The sequence below is a fragment of the Bombina bombina genome, chromosome 12 (assembly GCF_027579735.1).
Source record: "Bombina bombina isolate aBomBom1 chromosome 12, aBomBom1.pri, whole genome shotgun sequence".
Classification (NCBI taxonomy): domain Eukaryota; kingdom Metazoa; phylum Chordata; class Amphibia; order Anura; family Bombinatoridae; genus Bombina; species Bombina bombina.
In genome coordinates, this window is record NC_069510.1 from 97,246,493 (window position 1) to 97,269,878 (window position 23,386).

Consider the following 23,386-nt stretch of genomic DNA (forward strand, 5'->3'; position numbering starts at 1 on the left):
AGGTCAAGATTGGAATTTCAGTTTTAAATTGAAGCACTTGTATATTATTCTTCCATTAGGCATACGCACGTATGCTGTGAGGGCCTGTGCACCAGTATTTAAACATTACTCCTTCTCAGAGAGTCAGCAGTGGGTTGTAAGCAGTGGGTTGTATGACACAAATTAAGTCATCACAGGCACAAGAGACACCACCACCAGCAGCTCTCTTAACTAGAATACTGGTGCACGGCTCTCACAACATATATGTGTATGCCGCTGAAAACAGTAATAACTTTTACTAGAAGCATCTTTGCTAAGTATAATGGTAAAATGCTTCAATTTTGACCATTTGTATCCCTTTAAAAGGAACCTCAATTTTATTTCTCCTTTTAAAATCATCTCTTCTTATCTATACTCCATGTCTTGCTGATTTATTTTTTTAATTTGGTTTGCAGAGCACTGCGAATACGCTCGAGTGGGGTAACAACAGATCCACAAATAACAGTGAGCACAGAAATGTCAAGTGCTGGGTATATTAGACACTTTTTGTTTTCTAGCTGTGGTTAGTGACGTTTCACCCATTTGTTTCAGTAGCGCTGGCTGATTCAAGTGATTTTATTGTATTAGGTAACGTCCTACTAATGAATTCCTATTAATGTATTCTTAGTCATATCTTAAAGGGACATGGAAGTCTAAATGAATCTTTCATTATTCAGATAGAGCATTTTAAGACTCTTTTAAATTCACCTCTATAATCAAATTGACTGCTCTCTTGGTATCCTTTGTTGAAATACATATGTACACTACTGGGAGCTAGCTGGTGATTGGTGGCTACACATATATGCCTCTTGTCACTGGTTCACCAGATGTATCCAGCTAACTCCCAGAAGTGCATTGCTCCTCTGGAGCTGACTTTAAAGGGACAGTCTAGTCAAAATTAAACTTTCATGATTCAGATAGGGCATGTGATTTTATACAACTCTCCAATTTACTTTTATCATCAAATTTGCTTTGTTCTCTTGGTATTCTCTGTTGAAAGCTAAACCTAGGTAAGCTCATATGCTAATTTCTAAGACCTTGAAGGCCGCCTCTTATCTCAGTGAATTTTGACAGTTTTTACAGCTAGACAGTGCTAGTTCATGTGTCATATAGATAACATTGTGCTCAATCCTGTGTAGTTACTTATGAGTCAGCACTGATTGGCTAAAATGCAAGTCAGTCAAAAGAACTGAAATAAGGGGGCAGTCTGCAGAGGCTTAGATACAAGGTGATCACAAAGGTAAAAAGTATATTAATATAACGGTGTTGGTTATGCAAAACTGGGGAATAGGTAATAAAGGGATTATCTATCTTTTTAAACAATAAAAGTTTTTAGTAGACTGTCCCTTTAACTGTGTTTAATCCTTTTGCAGGGTTAAACACATAGTATAGTTATGTGCAAGCAATAGTGAAATAATAAAATTATCTAAAGTTTCAGCATTATGTTTTTTGTACTTTTATGTCACTTTAAACATCTTCTCAATTTACAGTTTTTTCCCCCCAGTGGTGATGATTTATTTATTGCATTTTGTGTTTTTTCCTTATTAAACACATTTGGCAATAAACTTGTCTTGAGATATATAAATATATATTCATCCCAAATCTTCCTGTCTACGTCTTGAGATATATATATATATATATATATATATATATATATATACAGGTGGCCCTCGGTTTAAGCCAGTCCTGTCTACGTCTTTAAGAGGGGCCTGGAACCTAACTCCCTCACTTCCCATTGACTTATATTATAAACTGGGTTTCAATTTACACTTTTGATTTACAACCATTCCTTCTGGAACCTAACCCCGGCGTAAACTGAGGGCTACCTGTATATATATTCATCCCAAATCTTCCTGTCTACATCTTGATTTATTCCAGTTGCCCCCAATTGCTCCAGTGATCTTTAGCCTTACACGTCTCTGCCCCCTTGTTGCTGAGTGACATTTCTGTGACGTTACTTTAATGTGCATTTTGCTGAGCAGAAGGGCATCTGTTGCTTTCTGTGTTGTTACATATATTACACACATTGCATGTACACGTGTAGATATTGAGGAAGCAGACGTGTGAGTGATGTGGACACATGCAGTCTTATAGAAAGCTTAGAATCCAGTGGGAGTAGAATATGCCGGCTCATAGATAGGTGGAGAATGCGGGTATAGACAAGGATGTGAACGCTAACTGTGGGCATGAGGGCCGAGTAAAAAGGTGTTTGCTAGAAGTGGAGCAGAATCATAACTAAAGCCTGAGGAATTACCATATAGTTATTGCTTATTCAGTGATATAACATACAATGACTTAAAGGGACATAATACTCATATGCTAAATCACTTGAAACTGATGCAGTATAACTGTCAAAAGCTGACATGAAAATATCACCTGAGCATCTCTATGTAAAAAAGTAAGATTTTTTTAACCACACAATTTCCTCAGCTCACCAGAGTAAGTGCTGTGTAAAAAGTTATACTTTAGCTGCTGTCCAGCTGCAGGTTAAAACAAATAAAAAAATGAAGAAATCAACTGCAGATAATCAGCATCAACAGTGCTGAGGTCATGGACTCTTTTTTTTTTTTGCTGTGATCTCATGAGATTTCTTAGTAAATTACATTAAACTGAATAGGGAAATAACACGAGTGTGCACGAGGCTCACTCCCTTGCCTGTCCCGGGACAGACATACTGATTTGCTGCTTAAAGTCCTTTGCAATGGGGTGTGAATACTTAGGACATTTTGAGGTAAAATATCTTTTTTTTTTTTACATAGAGATGTTCAGCTGATATTTTCATCATTTTTACAGCGGTGCTGCATCACTTTCAAGTGTTTCAACATTTAGGTATATTTACCTTCTCTGCTGTGGCCAATTAGAGACTATAATGTTGAATTTTCTTGAAAAATAGTTGGGAAAACTTTTTTTTAAATGATTGTTTCTGACTTTTATGTTTGTCAGCCCTCTGACAGCTAGAAAGCAGCTGTGATCTTACAGGAAATCATATGTAGTGCCAGGGATATTTGTACCATTATTAAACATATTTCAGAGGCAAGAAATAAACTTTGTGTTTGTCATTATAATGTGATATTCACCGTTGTGTTTATCGTCCTAGAGATATGTCATTTTTATGTTATTTTGACCAGTTCACTAACATGTTTGTTCGCCTGCTCGCTGTCTAGGTGGAGATGTCCCTGCTTGAGAGATGTTACAGGGACCTGTCCTCTCAAATTAACATTATTCTGCTGGAGCGACTGTGGTACGTGATGCTGGAGCAGTTCCTCATGAAATACGTCTGGAGCGCGTCTGGTTTGGTGATGGTGGCAGTGCCCATTATCACAGCAACTGGCTACTCTGAGAGCGGTGAGGACATGGGTTTTGTGCTGCAGGTACTGAGTATAGGGCTGAGGATGTGAGTAACGGGTTTGGGGCTGTAGGTACAGAGTATACTGAGAGCATTGAGGACGTGAGTAACGGGTTTAATGTTACAGCTACTAAGTACAGAGCTGAATGTCTTTTCCCCTCTGCTGTCAGTGCACTGTGCTCAGGGTTGGTGTAGGCTGGTGGTCAGGGCTGGTGTGGGCTGAGGCTCAGTGCTGGTATGGGCTGGGGCTCAGTGCTGGTATGGGCTGGGGCTCAGTGCTGGTATGGGCTGGGGCTCAGTGCTGGTATGGGCTGGGGCTCAGTGCTGGTATGCGCTGGGGCTCAGTGCTGGTATGCGCTGGGGCTCAGTGCTGGTATGGGCTGGGGCTCAGGGCTGGTATGGGCTGGGGTTTGGTTAGCATGGGCTGAAGCTCAGGGTATGCATGGACTGGGGTTCAAAGCTGGGTATGGGCTTTAGCCCAGAGCTGTTATGGGCATGGGCTCAGGGCTGGTATGGGCTGCAGTTTATGGCTGATATGGGTTGGTGATTAAAGCTGGTATGTGCTGGGGCTCAGAGTTGGTATGGGTTGAGGATAAAAGCTGATATATTCTGGGGCTCAGGATTAGTATGCGTTGTAGCTCAGGGTTGGTATGGGCTGGGGCTCAGGGTTGGTATGAGCTGGGATTCAGAGCTGGTATGTGCTTGGGCTCAGGGTTGGTATGGGTGGGAGCTCAGGATTGGTATGGGTTGAGGTTCAAAGCTGGTATGGGCTGGGGCTCAGGCTTAGTATGAGCTGTAGCTTAGTGCTGATATGGGCTCAAGATTAGAGCTGGTATAGGCTGGAGCTCAGGGTTGGTATGGGCTTGGGGCTCAGGGTTAGTATGGACTGTAGCTCAAGGTTGGTATGGGCTGGGGCTCAGGGTTGGTATGGGCTGGGGCTCAGGGTTGGTATGAGCTGGGATTCAGAGCTGGTATGTGCTTGGGCTCAGGGTTGGTATGGGTGGGGGCTCAGGATTGGTATGGGTTGAGGTTCAAAGCTGGTATGGGCTGGGGCTCAGGGTTAGTATGAGCTGTAGCTTAGTGCTGATATGGGTTCAAGATTAGAGCTGGTATAGGCTGGAGCTCAGGGTTGGTATGGGCTTGGGGCTCAGGGTTAGTATGGACTGTAGCTCAAGGTTGGTATGGACTGGGGCTCAGGGTTAGTATGGGCTGTAGCTCAGTGCTGATATGGGCTTGGGATTAAAGCTGGTATAGGCTGGGGCTCAGGGTTAGTATGGGCTGTAGCTCAGTGCTGATATGGGCTCGGGATTAAAGCTGGTATAGGCTGGGGCTCAGGGTTGGTATGGGCTGTAGCTCAGCGCTGATATGGGCTCGGGATTAAAGCTGGTATAGGCTGGGGCTCAGGGTTAGTATGGGCTGTAGCTCAGTGCTGATATGGGCTCGGGATTAAAGCTGGTATAGGCTAGGGCTCAGGGTTAGTATGGGCTGTAGCTCAGCGCTGATATGGGCTCGGGATTAAAGCTGGTATAGGCTGGGGCTCAGGGTTAGTATGGGCTCTAGCTCAGTGCTGATATGGGCTCGGGATTAAAGCTGGTATAGGCTGGGGCTCAGGGTTAGTATGGGCTGTAGCTCAGTGCTGATATGGGCTTGGGATTAAAGCTGGTATAGGCTGGGGCTCAGGGTTAGTATGGGCTGTAGCTCAGCGCTGATATGGGCTCGGGATTAAAGCTGGTATAGGCTGGGGCTCAGGGTTAGTATGGGCTGTAGCTCAGTGCTGATATGGGCTCGGGATTAAAGCTGGTATAGGCTGGGGCTCAGGGTTAGTATGGGCTGTAGCTCAGTGCTGATATGGGCTCGGGATTAAAGCTGGTATAGGCTGGGGCTCAGGGTTAGTATGGGCTCTAGCTCAGTGCTGATATGGGCTCGGGATTAAAGCTGGTATAGGCTGGGGCTCAGGGTTAGTATGGGCTGTAGCTCAGAGCTGGTATGGGCTCTGGATTAAAGCTGGTATAGGCTGGGGCTCAGGGTTGGTATGGGCTGTAGCTCAGCGCTGATATGGGCTCGGGATTAAAGCTGGTATAGGCTGGGGCTCAGGGTTAGTATGGGCTCTAGCTCAGTGCTGATATGGGCTCGGGATTAAAGCTGGTATAGGCTGGGGCTCAGGGTTAGTATGGGCTGTAGCTCAGTGCTGATATGGGCTTGGGATTAAAGCTGGTATAGGCTGGGGCTCAGGGTTAGTATGGGCTGTAGCTCAGAGCTGGTATGGGCTCGGGATTAAAGCTGGTATAGGCTGGGGCTCAGGGTTAGTATGGGCTGTAGCTCAGTGCTGATATGGGCTCGGGATTAAAGCTGGTATAGGCTGGGGCTCAGGGTTAGTATGGGCTCTAGCTCAATGCTGATATGGGCTCGGGATTAAAGCTGGTATAGACTGGGGCTCAGGGTTAGTATGGGCTCTAGCTCAGTGCTGATATGGGCTCGGGATTAAAGCTGGTATAGGCTGGGGCTCAGGGTTAGTATGGGCTGTAGCTCAGCGCTGATATGGGCTCGGGATTAAAGCTGGTATAGGCTGGGGCTCAGGGTTGGTATGGGCTGTAGCTCAGCGCTGATATGGGCTCGGGATTAAAGCTGGTATAGGCTGGGGCTCAGGGTTGGTATGGGCTGTAGCTCAGCGCTGATATGGGCTCGGGATTAAAGCTGGTATAGGCTGGGGCTCAGGGTTAGTATGGGCTGTAGCTCAGTGCTGATATGGGCTCGGGATTAAAGCTGGTATAGGCTGGGGCTCAGGGTTAGTATGGGCTGTAGCTCAGTGCTGATATGGGCTCGGGATTAAAGCTGGTATAGGCTGGGGCTCAGGGTTAGTATGGGCTCTAGCTCAGTTCTGATATGGGCTCGGGATTAAAGCTGGTATAGGCTGGGGCTCAGGGTTGGTATGGGCTGTAGCTCAGAGCTGGTATGGGCTGTAGCTCAGAGCTGGTATGGACTGGGGCTCAGGTTTGGTAGGGGCTGGTGATCAGGGCTAGTAGGGGCTGGTACAAAAGAAGCACAACCTTATTATTGAAAATCTGAAACTGTTTACTGTTAAAGGCTGTTAAACTGTTAAAGGCTTTATTATTTTTACTTTCCCCATACAGTATTACAGTATTAGAGACCTTGGGGACTAATAAAACATAACTCGGCTGCTGTGTATTTCAAGGGTCAGTTAGGACCCTTTTAGTTGCCTCATATTACATTTTCCTTTAGATGTCGTTGAAAAATGAAAGTTTTTATAGTGATTTACACAGAGCTTGAAAGGATCCACATCTTCTTCTATAGTTTTACTTGTCGCTCCTGTAAGTTTGCCTTTATCTGGCTTGTGAAACCACCCTCGCTGGCTGCTACGTGTGATATAAAGTTAAACCCTGATATAATATATGCTTTACCTCTGTAAAAGGAGGCTTGTGTGCCGTTACATGGTGTGATTTTGTGACTCCCCTGCGAAAACAATACACTGTTTATTTTACCACTCATTCCCTTGTCCTGCAGATTCTGATGAAGTGAAGAGAGCTGCCCTCGAGATGAAGGAAGAGGATCTGGTGAGTGAGCGAGCTGAGGCTTTCACCACTGCAAGGAACCTGCTGACAGCTGCTGCCGACGCCATTGAGCGAGTGATGTCATCATACAAAGAGGTGAGCCATGGTTGCTTCACAGCCGATTCTAGTGATTCGTTTTATTTAGCCCTTGTGCAAGCCCTTATAATCTGACCTATTGCTCCTCAGTCTGAGGCACAGAGTCAGGCATGGCCAGGGGGGTTAAATGGCTCAGATCAGCCCCCTCTTGTCCCCTTAGAGGTGCCTTAATAGCCTTGTGTATGACTATATAGCTTGATTTTTCCTATGTGTAATGCAGGTGAAATAAGCTCTGTTAGAAACTAGCAGTCTGGGTCAATAAATCCACTGGGCAGATGTTTAGCAGATTCCTAGATGCCCATACTGTAAATAGTAGGGACAATGTAAGTCAAGAAGGGACCAATGTGTTTTGTTTTCATTCCATGTAGCACTGTATTGCTTCTTTCCTACACAGCCCAATCACTTTAGTGTGATTACCAGTGTCCTTGTTGTAATGGCAGGTTACCGAGCTGGCTGGCTACACTGCCCGAGTGCACGAAATGTTTGAGGTGTTTGAAGATGTCCAAAATGGTGTCTACAAACGCCCCGGAGAGCTGGAGGAATCCAAAGCTAAGAACGGAGAGCTCATCCAGCACGGCATCCGCATAGAAGGGCCCCTGGAGATAAAAGGTAGGTCAAAGGAGCTGGTGAAAATCTAGCTCCAGTGAACCTCTCTTTGTAACCACAACACTGTCATCCTATACAGGTAGCCCTCAGTTTACGCCGGGGTTAGGTTCCAGAAGGAATGGTTGTAAATCGAAACCGTTGTAAATTGAAACCCAGTTTATAATGTAAGTCAATGGGAAGTGAGGGAATTAGGTTCCAGGCCCCTCTCAAAATTGGCATAAGTAACACCTAATACATTGTTTTTAAAGCTTTGAAATGAATACTTTAAATGCTAAACAGCATTATAAACCTAATAAAATAATCACACAACGCAGAATATATAATTAAATTAAGTTAAATAAACCTAATAAAATAATCACTCAGCACAGACTTTACTTGCATTTTTCTGCAAACAGTTCTTTCTATGCTTTCCAATCTGGACTGATTTATAGACAGGAAGATCTTGTTCCTTTGCAAGCTCGATAGCTCAGGTCTGGTTAAATGGATTAATTTCAGCTTGCTTGGCTTGTATATCTTTGCTGCAACACAAACGGACAGCTCCACCTACTGGCTATTTTAATCAATGCACTGCTTCTCAATGCTTTTCAATAGCAGTCACATGACTGAAAAAAAGGTTGTTATTCTGAAACGGTGCAAATTGAACCGTTGTAAACCGAGGGCCACCTGTATAAGCATAAATACTACTTCTTGACTCCCCCTTACTACAAATAACCCAGCAGATATACACATGCGGTATATTTATGTAATGAACAATTTAGTAGCGATGCTGTCAGTTTCCAAGATACACAATAAATCAGCTTAGCTCTTTTTGGTAGAAAAAAAAATCGTGTTTCGCTTGTAACAGGTATTTGCAGCGCCATAAACAATAGTAGTGGTTCAGGCACTACAGAGGTGGTTACATCCAGTCCTGTACAAAAAATTGTTAGGGCCAAGGGCCTGGTAGTAATTGCACTCTGCTAGTTACACCTCTGGGAGATAAGCTTGTGATGTCCCTCTCATTGCACAATCCGTGGGTTACGTTCCCTGCAAAGCCCAGAACATTTCACTATGAGTTTGTTTGTTTAGGGTAAGAACTGAATTCCATCATCTCAATTTAACAGCGCCATAAGCAGCAAAGTGCTAGACAATAGGGCTGAGCACAGGATGAGGACCCTTCACCCCAGACGAGCTATGCATAATATCTGCCAGCACTGCTCTGAGAGCCCTCCTTATCACGTAGAGGGGGTGCGTATTGCCCCATACTCCATGTCCAGCATTTCTTAAAGAGACACTGGATATTTTCCTCGCCACTAAAAGAGCATGTATTACATTTGAAAAAAAAAACAGATGCTTTGTGCTTGTTAAAACCATTTCCGCAGTACTCTTGGCAGGCAGGGACAAGCCCATACCAGCAGGAAAACAGTTTGTTTTTTTTTTCCAGAAAAAGAACAGTTATTTTCAAATTGCAAACCCATGTAATATATTGTAAAATGCTGTCTTCATCATGCAGCAAAGAAAAGAATGTCACCTATCACAAACGGAATGTTGTTTTTGCTTTAGGTCGGGTGGTGGATGTGGAAAACGGAATCATTTGCGAGAATATTCCTATTGTGACGCCAACTGGAGATGTGGTTGTCGCCAGTCTCAATATTCGGGTGAGTGGACAAGGTGCAAATACTTTCGAGATCACCTGCGGTTTGCGCAAGAAATATATAATGTAGATATAATTTATATGGCAAGATACACTGTGTGATTTTCTTGTAAAGCCAAAAAGATATCAGGCCCAACCCCTTAATCCTGCCATAAATAGACAGCATTACACGGATCATGGCAGTATGCCAGCTGTATGCTTGCCTTGGCCAGGCAAGTGTACATTTTGTGATAAACTTGATCTTTGTCTGCGGTGTGTGATCACAGGCTTACTCCCTGACTAAGATCAATATAAAGTATTTACCTGTGCTGTGCATCTTGTGACATAACGCACCAGAGACTGACATACTTATAGAAACGCCTGACTTTGTGACTATGTCGCACCTTAGCCCTCCTGCGTGTAAGTGGCTTATACAGAGGAGTATAGCAGGGATCTTTATTTGGCGAGTCACTGGGAGCAAGTATAGCTGTATGCATATAGATTGTAAGCTCTCGAGATCAGACTACATTTTAGCAGTGTACTAGTTTGTGTTACGCTGAATTGTTTTTCGGTTTCACATATTGACTTTTACACCTGTGCTAGTACCCTCACAGAGGTACGCGGTTTTGCTTCTTCCTGGTCTTTTATTTTTAGGCTGCAGACTGACACTTAAAGGGACCCTGAACCCAATTTTTTTCTTTCATGATTCAGATAAAACATGAAATTTTAAGCAACTTTCTAATTTACTCCTATTATCAATTTGTGTTCGTTCTCTTGCTATCTTTATTTTAAAAGCAGGAATGTAAAGCTTAGCAGCCAGCCCATTTTAGGTTCAGCACCATGGATAGCGCTTGCTTATTGGAGGCTTACATTTGCCCACCAATTAGCAAGCATAACCCAGGTTCTCAACTAAAAATGGGCCGGCTCCTATGCATCATATTCCTGCTTTTTAAATAAAGATAGCAAGAGAACAAAGAAAAAGTTGATAATAGGAGTAAATTAGAAAGTTGCTTAAAATTGTATGCGCTATCTGAATCATGAAAGAAAAAATTTGGGTTTAGTGTCCCTTTAAAGGGATAGTCTAGTCAAAATTAAACTTTCACGATTTAGATAGAGCATCAATTTCTCCAACATAGGTGTGTCCGGTCCACGGCGTCATCCTTACTTGTGGGATATTCTCTTCCCCAACAGGAAATGGCAAAGAGCCCAGCAAAGCTGGTCACATGATCCCTCCTAGGCTCCGCCTTCCCCAGTCATTCTCTTTGCCGTTGTACAGGCAACATCTCCACGGAGATGGCTTAGAGTTTTTTAGTGTTTAACTGTAGTTTTTATTATTCAATCAAGAGTTTGTTATTTTACAATAGTGCTGGTATGTACTATTTACTCTGAAACAGAAAAGAGATGAAGATTTCTGTTTGTAAGAGGAAAATGATTTTAGCAACCGTTACTAAAATCGATGGCTGTTCCACACAGGACTGTTGAGAGGAATTAACTTCAGTTGGGGGAACAGTGAGCAGACTTTTGCTGCTTGAGGTATGACACATTTCTAACAAGACGATGTAATGCTGGAAGCTGTCATTTTCCCTATGGGATCCGGTAAGCCATTTTTATTACAGACAGTAAATAAGGGCTTCACAAGGGCTTTTTAAGACTGTAGACATTTTCTGGGCTAAATCGATTTATATATAAACATATTTTATACTCCATAGCCTTGAGGAATTATTTTAATCTTGGGAATTTTGTAAAATAACCGGCAGGCACTGTATTGGACACCTTATTCTCTAGGGGCTTTCCCTAATCATAGGCAGAGTCTCATTTTCGCGCCTGTATTGCGCACTTGTTTTTGAGAAGCATGACATGCAGATGCATGTGTGAGGAGCTCTGATACATAGAAAAGACTTTCTGAAGGCGTCATTTGGTATCGTATTCCTCTTTGGGCTTGGTTGGGTCTCAGCAAAGCAGATACCAGGGACTGTAAAGGGGTTAAATATAAAAACGGCTCCGGTTCCGTTATTTTAAGGGTTAAAGCTTCCAAATTTGGTGTGCAATACTTTTAAGGCTTTAAGACACTGTGGTGAAATTTTGGTGAATTTTGAACAATTCCTTCATACTTTTTCGCAATTGCAGTAATAAAGTGTGTTCAGTTTAAAATTTAAAGTGACAGTAACGGTTTTATTTTAAAACGTTTTTTGTACTTTATCAAGTTTATGCCTGTTTAACATGTCTGAACTGCCAGATAGACTGTGTTCTGAATGTGGGGAAGCCAAGGTCCCTTCTCATTTAAATAGATGTGATTTATGTGACACAAAATTTAGAGAAAATGATGCCCAAGATGATTCCTCAAGTGAGGGGAGTAAGCATGGTACTGCATCATCCCCTCCTTCGTCTACACCAGTCTTGCCCACACAAGAGGCCCCTAGTACATCTAGCGCGCCAATACTCCTTACTATGCAACAATTAACGGCTGTAATGGATAATTCTATCAAAAACATTTTAGCCAAAATGCCCACTTATCAGCGAAAGCGCGACTGCTCTGTTTTAGAAAATACTGAAGAGCATGAGGACGCTGATGATATTGTTTCTGAAGGGCCCCTACACCAGTCTGAGGGGGCCAGGGAGGTTTTGTCTGAGGGAGAAATTTCAGATTCAGGGAAAATTTCTCAACAAGCTGAACCTGATGTGATTACATTTAAATTTAAGTTGGAACATCTCCGCGCTCTGCTTAAGGAGGTGTTATCCACTCTGGATGATTGTGAGAATTTGGTCATCCCAGAGAAACTATGTAAAATGGACAAGTTCCTAGAGGTCCCGGGGCCCCCCGAAGCTTTTCCTATACCCAAGCGGGTGGCGGACATTGTAAATAAAGAATGGGAAAGGCCCGGTATACCTTTCGTCCCTCCCCCCATATTTAAAAAATTGTTTCCTATGGTCGACCCCAGAAAGGACTTATGGCAGACAGTTCCCAAGGTCGAGGGGGCGGTTTCTACTCTAAACAAACGCACCACTATACCCATAGAAGATAGTTGTGCTTTCAAAGATCCTATGGATAAAAAATTAGAAGGTTTGCTTAAAAAGATGTTTGTTCAGCAAGGTTACCTTCTACAACCAATTTCATGCATTGTCCCTGTCACTACAGCCGCGTGTTTCTGGTTCGATGAGCTAGAAAAGGCGATCACTAGTAATTCTCCTTCTTATGAGGAGATTATGGACAGAATCCGTGCTCTTAAATTGGCTAATTCTTTCACCCTAGACGCCACTTTGCAATTGGCTAGGTTAGCGGCGAAAAATTCTGGGTTTGCTATTGTGGCGCGCAGAGCGCTTTGGTTAAAATCTTGGTCAGCGGATGCGTCTTCCAAGAACAAATTGCTTAACATTCCTTTCAAGGGGAAAACGCTGTTTGGCCCTGACTTGAAAGAGATTATCTCTGATATCACTGGGGGCAAGGGCCACGCCCTTCCTCAGGATAGGTCTTTCAAGGCCAAAAATAAACCTAATTTTCGTCCCTTTCGTAGAAACGGACCAGCCCCAAGTGCTACGTCCTCTAAGCAAGAGGGTAATACTTCTCAAGCCAAGCCAGCCTGGAGACCAATGCAAGGCTGGAACAAGGGAAAGCAGGCCAAGAAACCTGCCACTGCTACCAAGACAGCATGAGATGTTGGCCCCCGATCCGGGACCGGATCTGGTGGGGGGCAGACTCTCTCTCTTCGCTCAGGCTTGGGCAAGAGATGTTCTGGATCCTTGGGCGCTAGAAATAGTCTCCCAAGGTTATCTTCTGGAATTCAAAGGGCTTCCCCCAAGGGGGAGGTTCCACAGGTCTCAATTGTCTTCAGACCACATAAAAAAAAAAAAAAAAAAAAAAAACAGGCATTCTTACATTGTGTAGAAGACCTGTTAAAAATGGGAGTGATTCATCCTGTTCCATTAGGAGAACAAGGGATGGGGTTCTACTCCAATCTGTTCGTAGTTCCCAAAAAAGAGGGAACGTTCAGACCAATCTTAGATCTCAAGATCCTAAACAAGTTTCTCAAGGTTCCATCGTTCAAAATGGAAACCATTCGAACAATTCTTCCTTCCATCCAGGAAGGTCAATTCATGACCACGGTGGATTTAAAGGATGCGTATCTACATATTCCTATCCACAAGGAACATCATCGGTTCCTAAGGTTCGCATTCCTGGACAAGCATTACCAGTTCGTGGCACTTCCGTTCGGATTAGCCACTGCTCCAAGGATTTTCACAAAGGTACTAGGGTCCCTTCTAGCGGTGCTAGGGGCATTGCAGTAGTACCTTACTTGGACGACATTCTGATTCAAGCATCGTCCCTTCCTCTAGCAAAGGCTCACACGGACATTGTCCTGGCCTTTCTCAGATCTCACGGATGGAAAGTGAACGTAGAAAAGAGTTCTCTATCTCCGTCAACGAGGGTTCCCTTCTTGGGAACAATAATAGACTCCTTAGAAATGAGGATTTTTCTGACAGAGGCCAGAAAAACAAAACTTCTAAACTCTTGTCAAATACTTCATTCCGTTCCTCTTCCTTCCATAGCGCAGTGCATGGAAGTAATAGGTTTGATGGTAGCGGCAATGGACATAGTTCCTTTTGCGTGCATTCATCTAAGACCATTACAACTGTGCATGCTCAGTCAGTGGAATGGGGACTATACAGACTTGTCTCCGACGATACAAGTAAATCAGAGGACCAGAGATTCACTCCGTTGGTGGCTGTCCCTGGACAACCTGTCACAGGGGATGAGCTTCCGCAGACCAGAGTGGGTCATTGTCACGACCGACGCCAGTCTGATGGGCTGGGGCGCGGTCTGGGGACCCCTGAAAGCTCAGGGTCTTTGGTCTCGGGAAGAATCTCTTCTACCGATAAATATTCTGGAACTGAGAGCGATACTCAATGCTCTCAAGGCTTGGCCTCAGCTAGCAAAGGCCAAGTTCATACGGTTTCAATCAGACAACATGACGACTGTTGCGTACATCAACCATCAGGGGGGAACAAGGAGTTCCCTGGCGATGGAAGAAGTGACCAAAATCATTCAATGGGCGGAGACTCACTCCTGCCACTTGTCTGCAATCCACATCCCAGGAGTGGAAAATTGGGAAGCGGATTTTCTGAGTCGTCAGACATTACATCCGGGGGAGTGGGAACTCCATCCGGAAATCTTTGCCCACATTACTCAACTGTGGGGCATTCCAGACATGGATCTGATGGCCTCTCGTCAGAACTTCAAGGTTCCTTGCTACGGGTCCAGATCCAGGGATCCCAAGGCGACTCTAGTAGATGCACTAGTAGCACCTTGGACCTTCAAACTAGCTTATGTATTCCCGCCGTTTCCTCTCATCCCCAGGCTGGTAGCCAGGATCAATCAGGAGAGGGCATCGGTGATCTTGATAGCTCCTGCGTGGCCACGCAGGACTTGGTATGCAGACCTGGTGAATATGTCATCGGCTCCACCATGGAAGCTACCTTTGAGACGAGACCTTCTTGTTCAAGGTCCGTTCGAACATCCGAATCTGGTCTCACTCCAACTGACTGCTTGGAGATTGAACGCTTGATCTTATCAAAGCGAGGGTTCTCAGATTCTGTTATTGATACTCTTGTTCAGGCCAGAAAGCCTGTAACTAGAAAAATTTACCACAAAATATGGAAAAAATATATCTGTTGGTGTGAATCTAAAGGTTTCCCTTGGGACAAGGTAAAAATTCCTAAGATTCTATCCTTTCTTCAAGAAGGATTGGAGAAAGGATTATCTGCAAGTTCCTTGAAGGGACAGATTTCTGCCTTGTCTGTGTTACTTCACAAAAAGCTGGCAGCTGTGCCAGATGTTCAAGCCTTTGTTCAGGCTCTGGTTAGAATCAAGCCTGTTTACAAACCTTTGACTCCTCCCTGGAGTCTCAATTTAGTTCTTTCAGTTCTTCAGGGGGTTCCGTTTGAACCCTTACATTCCGTTGATATTAAGTTATTATCTTGGAAAGTTTTGTTTTTGGTTGCAATTTCTTCTGCTAGAAGAGTTTCAGAATTATCTGCTCTGCAGTGTTCTCCTCCTTATCTGGTGTTCCATGCAGATAAGGTGGTTTTACGTACTAAACCTGGTTTTCTTCCGAAAGTTGTTTCTAACAAAAACATTAACCAGGAGATAGTCGTGCCTTCTTTGTGTCCGAATCCAGTTTCAAAGAAGGAACGTTTGTTGCACAATTTGGATGTTGTTCGCGCTCTAAAATTCTATTTAGATGCTACAAAGGATTTTAGACAAACATCTTCCTTGTTTGTTGTTTATTCTGGTAAAAGGAGAGGTCAAAAAGCAACTTCTACCTCTCTCTCTTTTTGGATTAAAAGCATCATCAGATTGGCTTATGAGACTGCCGGACGGCAGCCTCCTGAAAGAATCACAGCTCATTCCACTAGGGCTGTGGCTTCCACATGGGCCTTCAAGAACGAGGCTTCTGTTGATCAGATATGTAAGGCAGCGACTTGGTCTTCACTGCACACTTTTACCAAATTTTACAAGTTTGATACTTTTGCTTCTTCTGAGGCTATTTTTGGGAGAAAGGTTTTGCAAGCCGTGGTGCCTTCCATTTAGGTGACCTGATTTGCTCCCTCCCTTCATCCGTGTCCTAAAGCTTTGGTATTGGTTCCCACAAGTAAGGATGACGCCGTGGACCGGACACACCTATGTTGGAGAAAACAGAATTTATGTTTACCTGATAAATTACTTTCTCCAACGGTGTGTCCGGTCCACGGCCCGCCCTGGTTTTTTAATCAGGTCTGATAATTTATTTTCTTTAACTACAGTCACCACGGTATCATATGATTTCTCCTATGCAAATATTCCTCCTTTACGTCGGTCGAATGACTGGGGAAGGCGGAGCCTAGGAGGGATCATGTGACCAGCTTTGCTGGGCTCTTTGCCATTTCCTGTTGGGGAAGAGAATATCCCACAAGTAAGGATGACGCCGTGGACCGGACACACCGCTGGAGAAAGTAATTTATCAGGTAAACATAAATTCTGTTTTTAAGCAACTTTCTAATTTAATCCTATGATCAATGTTTCTTCGTTCTCTTAGTATATTTATTTGAAAAAGCAAAAATGTCAAAATGTAGCCACCAATCAGCAAGCCCTACCCAGGTGCTGAACCAAAAAAGGGCCAGCTCCTAAGTTTAGATTCAAATAAAGATACAGATAGAACGAAGAAAAATTGATAATAGGAGTAAATTAGAAAGTTGCTTAAAATTGTATGCGCTATCTAAATCATGAAAGTTTAATTTTGACTAGACTATCCCTTTAAGTAAGACACTGGCACAGGTACAGGCCCTGCCCTATGTACACGTCTTAATATATTGTTTAAAAAAATAATTATAATCTAAAATAATATTACGGCTATTTGTTTGTAAAGTCCCTGTGTATCTTGTACGGCCAGCTACAAACAGTGTATCAGCTGATAAAACCCTGATAACGGTAGCTTGTTATCTCCTTACTATAAACTATGATAATGAGGAGACAAAGTCAAATGTCCAAGGACCTGCTTATGTTGGCAACACTTTACTTTTCTGCAACCTGTCTGTGACCGCTCACCTGCCCCTTGATATATGCTCACACTCTCTCCCTGTGCCATCATGAGCTGAGGGGCGCATAGTTTATATCTACTCAGCCTCTCTCCCTGTGCCATCATGAGCTGAGGGGCGCATAGTTCATATCTACTCACGCTCTCTCCCTGTGCCATCATGAGCTGAGGGGCGCATATTTTATATCTACTCACGCTCTCTCCCTGTGCCATCATGAGCTGAGGGGCGCATAGTTCATATCTACTCACGCTCTCTCCCTGTGCCATCATGAGCTGAGGGGCGCATAGTTTATATCTACTCAGCCTCTCTCCCTGTGCCATCATGAGCTGAGGGTGCATAGTTCATATCTACTCAGGCTCTCTCCCTGTGCCATCATGAGCTGAGGGGTGCATAGTTCATATCTACTCACGCTCTCTCCCTGTGCCATCATGAGCTGAGGGTGCATAGTTCATATCTACTCACGCTCTCTCCCTGTGCCATCATGAGCTGAGGGGCGCATAGTTCATATCTACTCACGCTCTCTCCCTGTGCCATCATGAGCTGAGGGGTGCATAGTTTATATCTACTCACGCTCTCTACCTGTACCATCATGAACTGAGGGGCGCATAGTTCATATCTACTCATGCTCTCTCCCTGTGCCGTCATGAACTGAGGGTGCATAGTTCATATCTACTCAGGCTCTCTCCCTGTGCCATCATTAGCTGAGGGGCGCATAGTTCATATCTACTCACGCTCTCTCCCTGTGCCATCATTAGCTGAGGGGTGCATAGTTCATATCTACTCAGGCTCTCTCCCTGTGCCGTCATGAGCTGAGGGTGCATAGTTCATATCTACTCACGCTCTCTCCCTGTGCCATCATGAGCTGAGGGGCGCATAGTTCATATCTACTCTCGCTCTCTCCCTGTGCCATCATGAACTGAGGGTGCATAGTTCATATCTACTCAGGCTCTCTCCCTGTGCCGTCACTGTCTGGAGGGTGCATAGTTCATATCTACTCACGCTCTCTCCCTGTGCCATCATGAGCTGAGGGGTGCATAGTTCATATCTACTCAGGCTCTCTCCCTGTGCCGTCATGAGCTGAGGGGTGCATAGTTCATATCTACTCAGGCTCTCTCTCTGTGCCTTCATGAGCTGAGGGGCGCATAGTTCATATCTACTCACGCACTCTCCCTGTGCCATCATTAGCTGAGGGGTGCATAGTTCATATCGACTCTCGCTCTCTCCCTGTGCCATCATGAGCTGAGGGGTGCATAGTTCATATCTACTCACGCTCTCTCCCTGTGCCATCATTAGCTGAGGGGTGCATAGTTCATATCGACTCTCGCTCTCTCCCTGTGCCATCATGAGCTGAGGGGTGCATAGTTCATATCTACTCACACTCACTGGCTGGAGGGTGCATAGTTCATATCTACTCACGCACTCTCCCTGTGCCATCATTAGCTGAGGGGTGCATAGTTCATATCTACTCGCGCTCTCTCCCTGTGCCGTCACTGGCTGGAGGGTGCATAGTTCATATCTACTCACGCTCTCTCCCTGTGCCATCATGAGCTGAGGGGTGCATAGTTCATATCTACTCACGCTCTCTCCCTGTGCCGTCACTGGCTGGAGGGGGGTTACCTATATGTGTCCAAGTTCTCTTCCTCCGTCATCACTGGCTGGGGGTAACGCATGTATGCTCAGACAGTTACAATTTACTAGCACCAGCTGTTGGGGTAGTACGTATGTCTGGCCCTCTCTCTTTATCACGGGCTGGGGACAGAGCGTATGTGCCTTGGCCCTCTTCCCCCAACCATAACAAGCAGGAGGGTATTGTTTATATGGCCAATCTCTCTCCCAGCACAGGCTCAGTTGGGGTGCACAGGCATTCTCCCCCTAGCATCACTGGCTGAGTGGTAGCGTGTATATGCCCAGGCCTTGTCTTTGACATCACAGGCTATGAGGTAGCACTTAGCTGCCCAGGTCTTCTCCTTTTCACATTACTGGCTCTGGGTAGCTTGTGAGTTTCTAGGTTTCTTTCCTTTGCCATCAAAGGCTGGGTGGTTATTCTCATGTGCACAGGGCCACTCCCTCTGAGCTGGGGGTAGTGCGTATATATGCCCAGGCTTGTCTCTTCACCATCACAAGCTGTGGGGTACCTTGTATGTACTTCTGCCACAGCTGTCTGAGGGGTAGTGTTTAGGTGCTGAAGCCCCCTCTCTCTGCCATCATGGGTTGGAGGGGGTCAAATGTATGTGCCCAAGCTTTCTCCTTCTGCCATCACTTGCTGGAGTGAAAAAGTATAAAGGTACATACTCCTACATACAGATTATATATAAACAGATATAACATTCTAAAGCAGGGAAATTCTAAACCTAATATATCTTGTGACATCACTCATGAGCTCACTAGTGGCATCACTTATACTGTCATCACTGACCTTACAATTAAATGTTATATTATCACCAGTGATGTCATGCCTGATATCAAACATCTAGCTACAATAAATATTAAAAGTAACATTGCACAGGATTTATAATCTAAAAACCTATGTATTATTCTTCTTCTTCACAAAATAATATTATATGATTAATGCCTCATAGCAGTGATGTAACTTCTTGCAATCACTGGTGTCAGATTTAGATGGTCTTGTGTGTGTGATGTCAACTGGTGACGTCATGTGTCGTGTTTAAGATGTCATCGGTGATATCACAGTGCATCTTCAAGGGGATTTGTGGAATTTAAAGTTGAAATATCCGGGCCTTTAAACAAGAGCCTATACTCAATATATTGATCATCTTTTATTTCCTGCCTTTTATTACAGATAAGAATGCCACCAACACTTTCTCTGTTTTGTAGTTCTTGTCAGTCAGAGTACATATACCAGATGTATTAAAGGGACAGTCTACTACAGAATTATTGTTTAAAAAGATAGATAATTCCTTTATTACCCATTCCCCAGTTTTGCATAACCAACACTGTTATATTAATATACTTTCTCTTGTAAGGTGTATCCAGTCCACGGATCATCCATTACTTGTGGGATATTCTCATTCCCAACAGGAAGTTGCAAGAGGATACCCACAGCAGAGCTGCAATATAGCTCCTCCTCTAACTGTCATAGCCAGTCATTCTCTTGCAACTCTCAACAAGCAAGGAGGTCGTAAGATAGAGTGGTTAAATATAGCTAGTTTATTTTCTTCAATCAAAAGTTTGTTATTTTTAAATAGTACCGGAGTTGTGCTATTTTATCTCAGGCAGTAAATAGAAGAAGAATCTGCCTGAGGTTTCTATGATCTTAGCAGGTTGTAACTAAGATCCATTGCTGTTCTCACATATGTCTGAGGGGATTACACAGATGAGGTAAAACTTCAGCGAGAGAATGGCGTGCAGTTTATTCTGCTATCAGGTATGTGCAGTTATAATTTTTTCTAGAGATGGAAAACACTAGAAAATGCTGCTGATACCGGATTAATGTAAGTTAAGCCTGAATACAGTGATTTAATAACGACTGGTATCATGCTTACTCCCAGGGGTAATACCCTTATGATATTGCAATATAAACGTTTGCTGGCATGTTTAATCGTTTTTATATATGCTTTGGTGATAAAACTTTATTGGGGCCTAGTTTTTCCACATGGCTGGCTTAAATTTTGACTAGAAACAGTTTCCTGAGGCTTTCCACTGTTATAGTATGAGTGGGAGGGCCCTATTTTAGCGCTTTTTTTAGCAGTTAAAATTACAGACTAAGACATCCAGATTCCCTCAAAGGCCCTCTGAATGCTATAGGACATCTCTAAAGGGCCCAAAGGCTTTCCAAAGTCGTTTATTGGGGAAGGTAGGGCTACAGCTTGCTGTGGCAGTTGGTTGTGACTGTTAAAAAAACGTCTATTCCGTTTTTTTGATCCGTTTTTTGAACTAAGGGGTTAATCATCCATTTGCAAGTGGGTGCAATGCTCTGCTAGCCTATTACATACACTGTAAAAATTTCGTTTGATTTACTGCATTTTTTCACTGTTTTTCAAATTCTGACAAAATTTGTTTCTCTTAAAGGCACAGTACCGTTTTTTATATTTGCTTGTTAACTTGATTTAAAGTGTTTTCCAAGCTTGCTAGTCTCATTGCTAGTCTGTACAAACATGTCTGACATAGAAGAAACTCCTTGTTCATTATGTTTAAAAGCCATGGTGGAACCCCCTCTTAGAATGTGTGCCAAATGTACTGATTTTATTTTAGGCAATAAAGATCATTTTCTGTCTTTAAAATTTTTTATCACCAGAGGAATCTGACGAGGGGGAAGTTATGCCGACTAACTTTCCCCACATGTCAGACCCTTTGACTCCCGCTTAAGGGACTCACGCTCAAATGGCGCCAAGTACATCTAGGGCGCCCATAGCGTTTACTTTACAAGACATGGCGGCAGTCATGGATAATACACTGTCAGCGGTATTAGCCAGACTACCTGAACTTAGAGGTAAGCGAGATAGCTCTGGGGTGAGACACAATGCAGAGCATACTGATGCTTTAAGAACCATGTCTGATACTGCCTCACAATATGCAGAAGCTGAGGAAAGAGAGCTTCAGTCAGTGGGTGATGTTAATGACTCAGGAAAGATACCTGATTCTAATATTTCTACATTTAAATTTAAGCTTGAACACCTCCGCGTGTTGCTTAGGGAGCTTTTAGCTGCTCTGAATGACTGATTCCATTGCAGTGCCAGGGAAATTGTGTAGACTGGATAAATGCTTGCAGTGCCGGTGTGTACTGATGTTTTTTCCAATACCTTAAAGGTTTACAAAAATTATTAATAAGGAATGGGATAGTCCAGGTGTGCCGTTCTCTCCCCCTCCTATTTTTAGAAAAATGTTTCCAATAGACGCCACACACACGGGACTTATGGCAGACAGTCCCTAAGGTGGAGGAAGCAGTTTCTACTCTAGCAAAGCGTACTACTATCCCTGTCGAGGACAGTTGTGCTTTTTTAGATCCAAAGGATAAAAAATTAGAAGGTTACCTTAAGAAAATATTTATTCAACAAGGTTTTATCCTACAGCCCCTTGCATGCATTGCCCCTGTCACTGCTGCTGCGGCGTACTGGTTTGAGTCTCTGGAAGAGGCTTTACAGGTAGCGACTCCATTGGATGACATACTTGGCAAACTTAGAGCACTTTAGCTAGCCAATTCTTTTATTTCTGATGCCATTGTTCATTTGACTAAACTAACGGCTAAGAATTCTGGTTTTGCTATACAGGCGTGCAGAGCGCTATGGCTTAAATCATGGTCAGCTGACGTAACTTCAAAATCTAAGCTACTTAACATTCCCTTCAAGGGGCAGACCCTATTCGGGCCTGGTTTGAAGGAGATTATTGCTGATATCACTGGAGTATAAGGTCATGCCCTTCCTCAGGACAGATCCTAATCTAGGGCCAAACAGTCTAATTTTCGTGCCTTTCAAAACTTCAAGGCAGGTGCGGCATCAACTTCCTCTAATAATAAACAAGAGGGAACTTTTGCTCAATCCAAGACGGTCTGGAGACCAAACCAGACCTGGAAAAAAGGTAAGCAGGTCAAAAAAGCCTGCTGCTGCCTCTAAGACAGCATGAAGGAACGGCCCCCTATCTGGTAATGGATCTAGTAGGGGGCAGACTTTCACTCTTCGCCCAGGCGTGGGCAAGAGATGTTCAGGATCCCTGGGCGTTGGAAATTATATCCCAGGAATATCTTCTGGACTTCAAAGCTTCCCCCCCAAAAGGGAGATTTCACCTTTCACAATTATCTGCACACCAGATAAAGAGAGAGGCATTCTTACACTGTGTACGAGACCCCCTAGTTATGGGAGTGAACAGGAACAGGGTTTTTACTCAAATCTGTTTGTGGTTCCCAAAAAAGAGGGAACCTTCAGACCAATTTTGGATCTAAAGATCTTAAACAAATTCCTTAAAGTTCCGTCGTTCAAGATGGAAACTATTCGTACCATCCTACCACTGATCCAGGAGGGTCAATATATGACTACAGTGGATCTAAAGGATGCTTATCTTCACATTTCCGATACACAAAGATCATCATCGGTTTCTCAGGTTTGCCTTTCAAGACTGGAATTACCAGTTGTAGTTCTTCCCTTTGGATTAGCTACAGCCCCAAGAATCTTTACAAAGGTTCTAGGGTCGCTTATGGTGGTCCTAAGGCCGCGGGGCATAGCAGTAGCCCCTTATTTAGACGACATCCTGATACAGGCGTCAAACTTCCAAATTGCCAAGTCTCGTACGGACGTAGTACTGGCATTTCTGAGGTCGCATTGGTGGAAAGTGAATGAGGAAAAGAGTTCTCTATCCCCACTCACAAGAGTTTCCTTTCTAGGGACTCTGATAGATTCTGTAGAAATGAAAATTCACCTGACGGAGTCCAGGTTATCAAAGCTTCTAAATTCCTGCCGGGTTCTTAATTCCATTCCGCGCCCTTTGGTGGCTCAGTGTATGGAAGTAATCGGCTTAATGGTAGCGGCAATGGACATAGTGCCGTTTGCACGCTTACATCTCAGACCACTGCAACTATGCATGCTCAGTCAGTGGAGCGGGGATTACACAGATTTGTCCCCT

General features: G+C 43.9%; 1 protein-coding gene across 1 annotated transcript in view; it reads left to right on the top strand.

Moving 5' to 3' along the window:
* Positions 1-23,386, top strand: part of ABCD1 (ATP binding cassette subfamily D member 1) — a 225,147-nt gene that overhangs the window by 43,322 nt on the left and 158,439 nt on the right. Inside the window, exons 2-5 of the mRNA XM_053695941.1 lie at positions 3,183-3,363; positions 6,887-7,029; positions 7,470-7,638; positions 9,175-9,269. Of these exons, the coding sequence (XP_053551916.1) occupies positions 3,183-3,363; positions 6,887-7,029; positions 7,470-7,638; positions 9,175-9,269 (588 nt within the window). The remainder of the gene's footprint in view (positions 1-3,182; positions 3,364-6,886; positions 7,030-7,469; positions 7,639-9,174; positions 9,270-23,386) is intronic.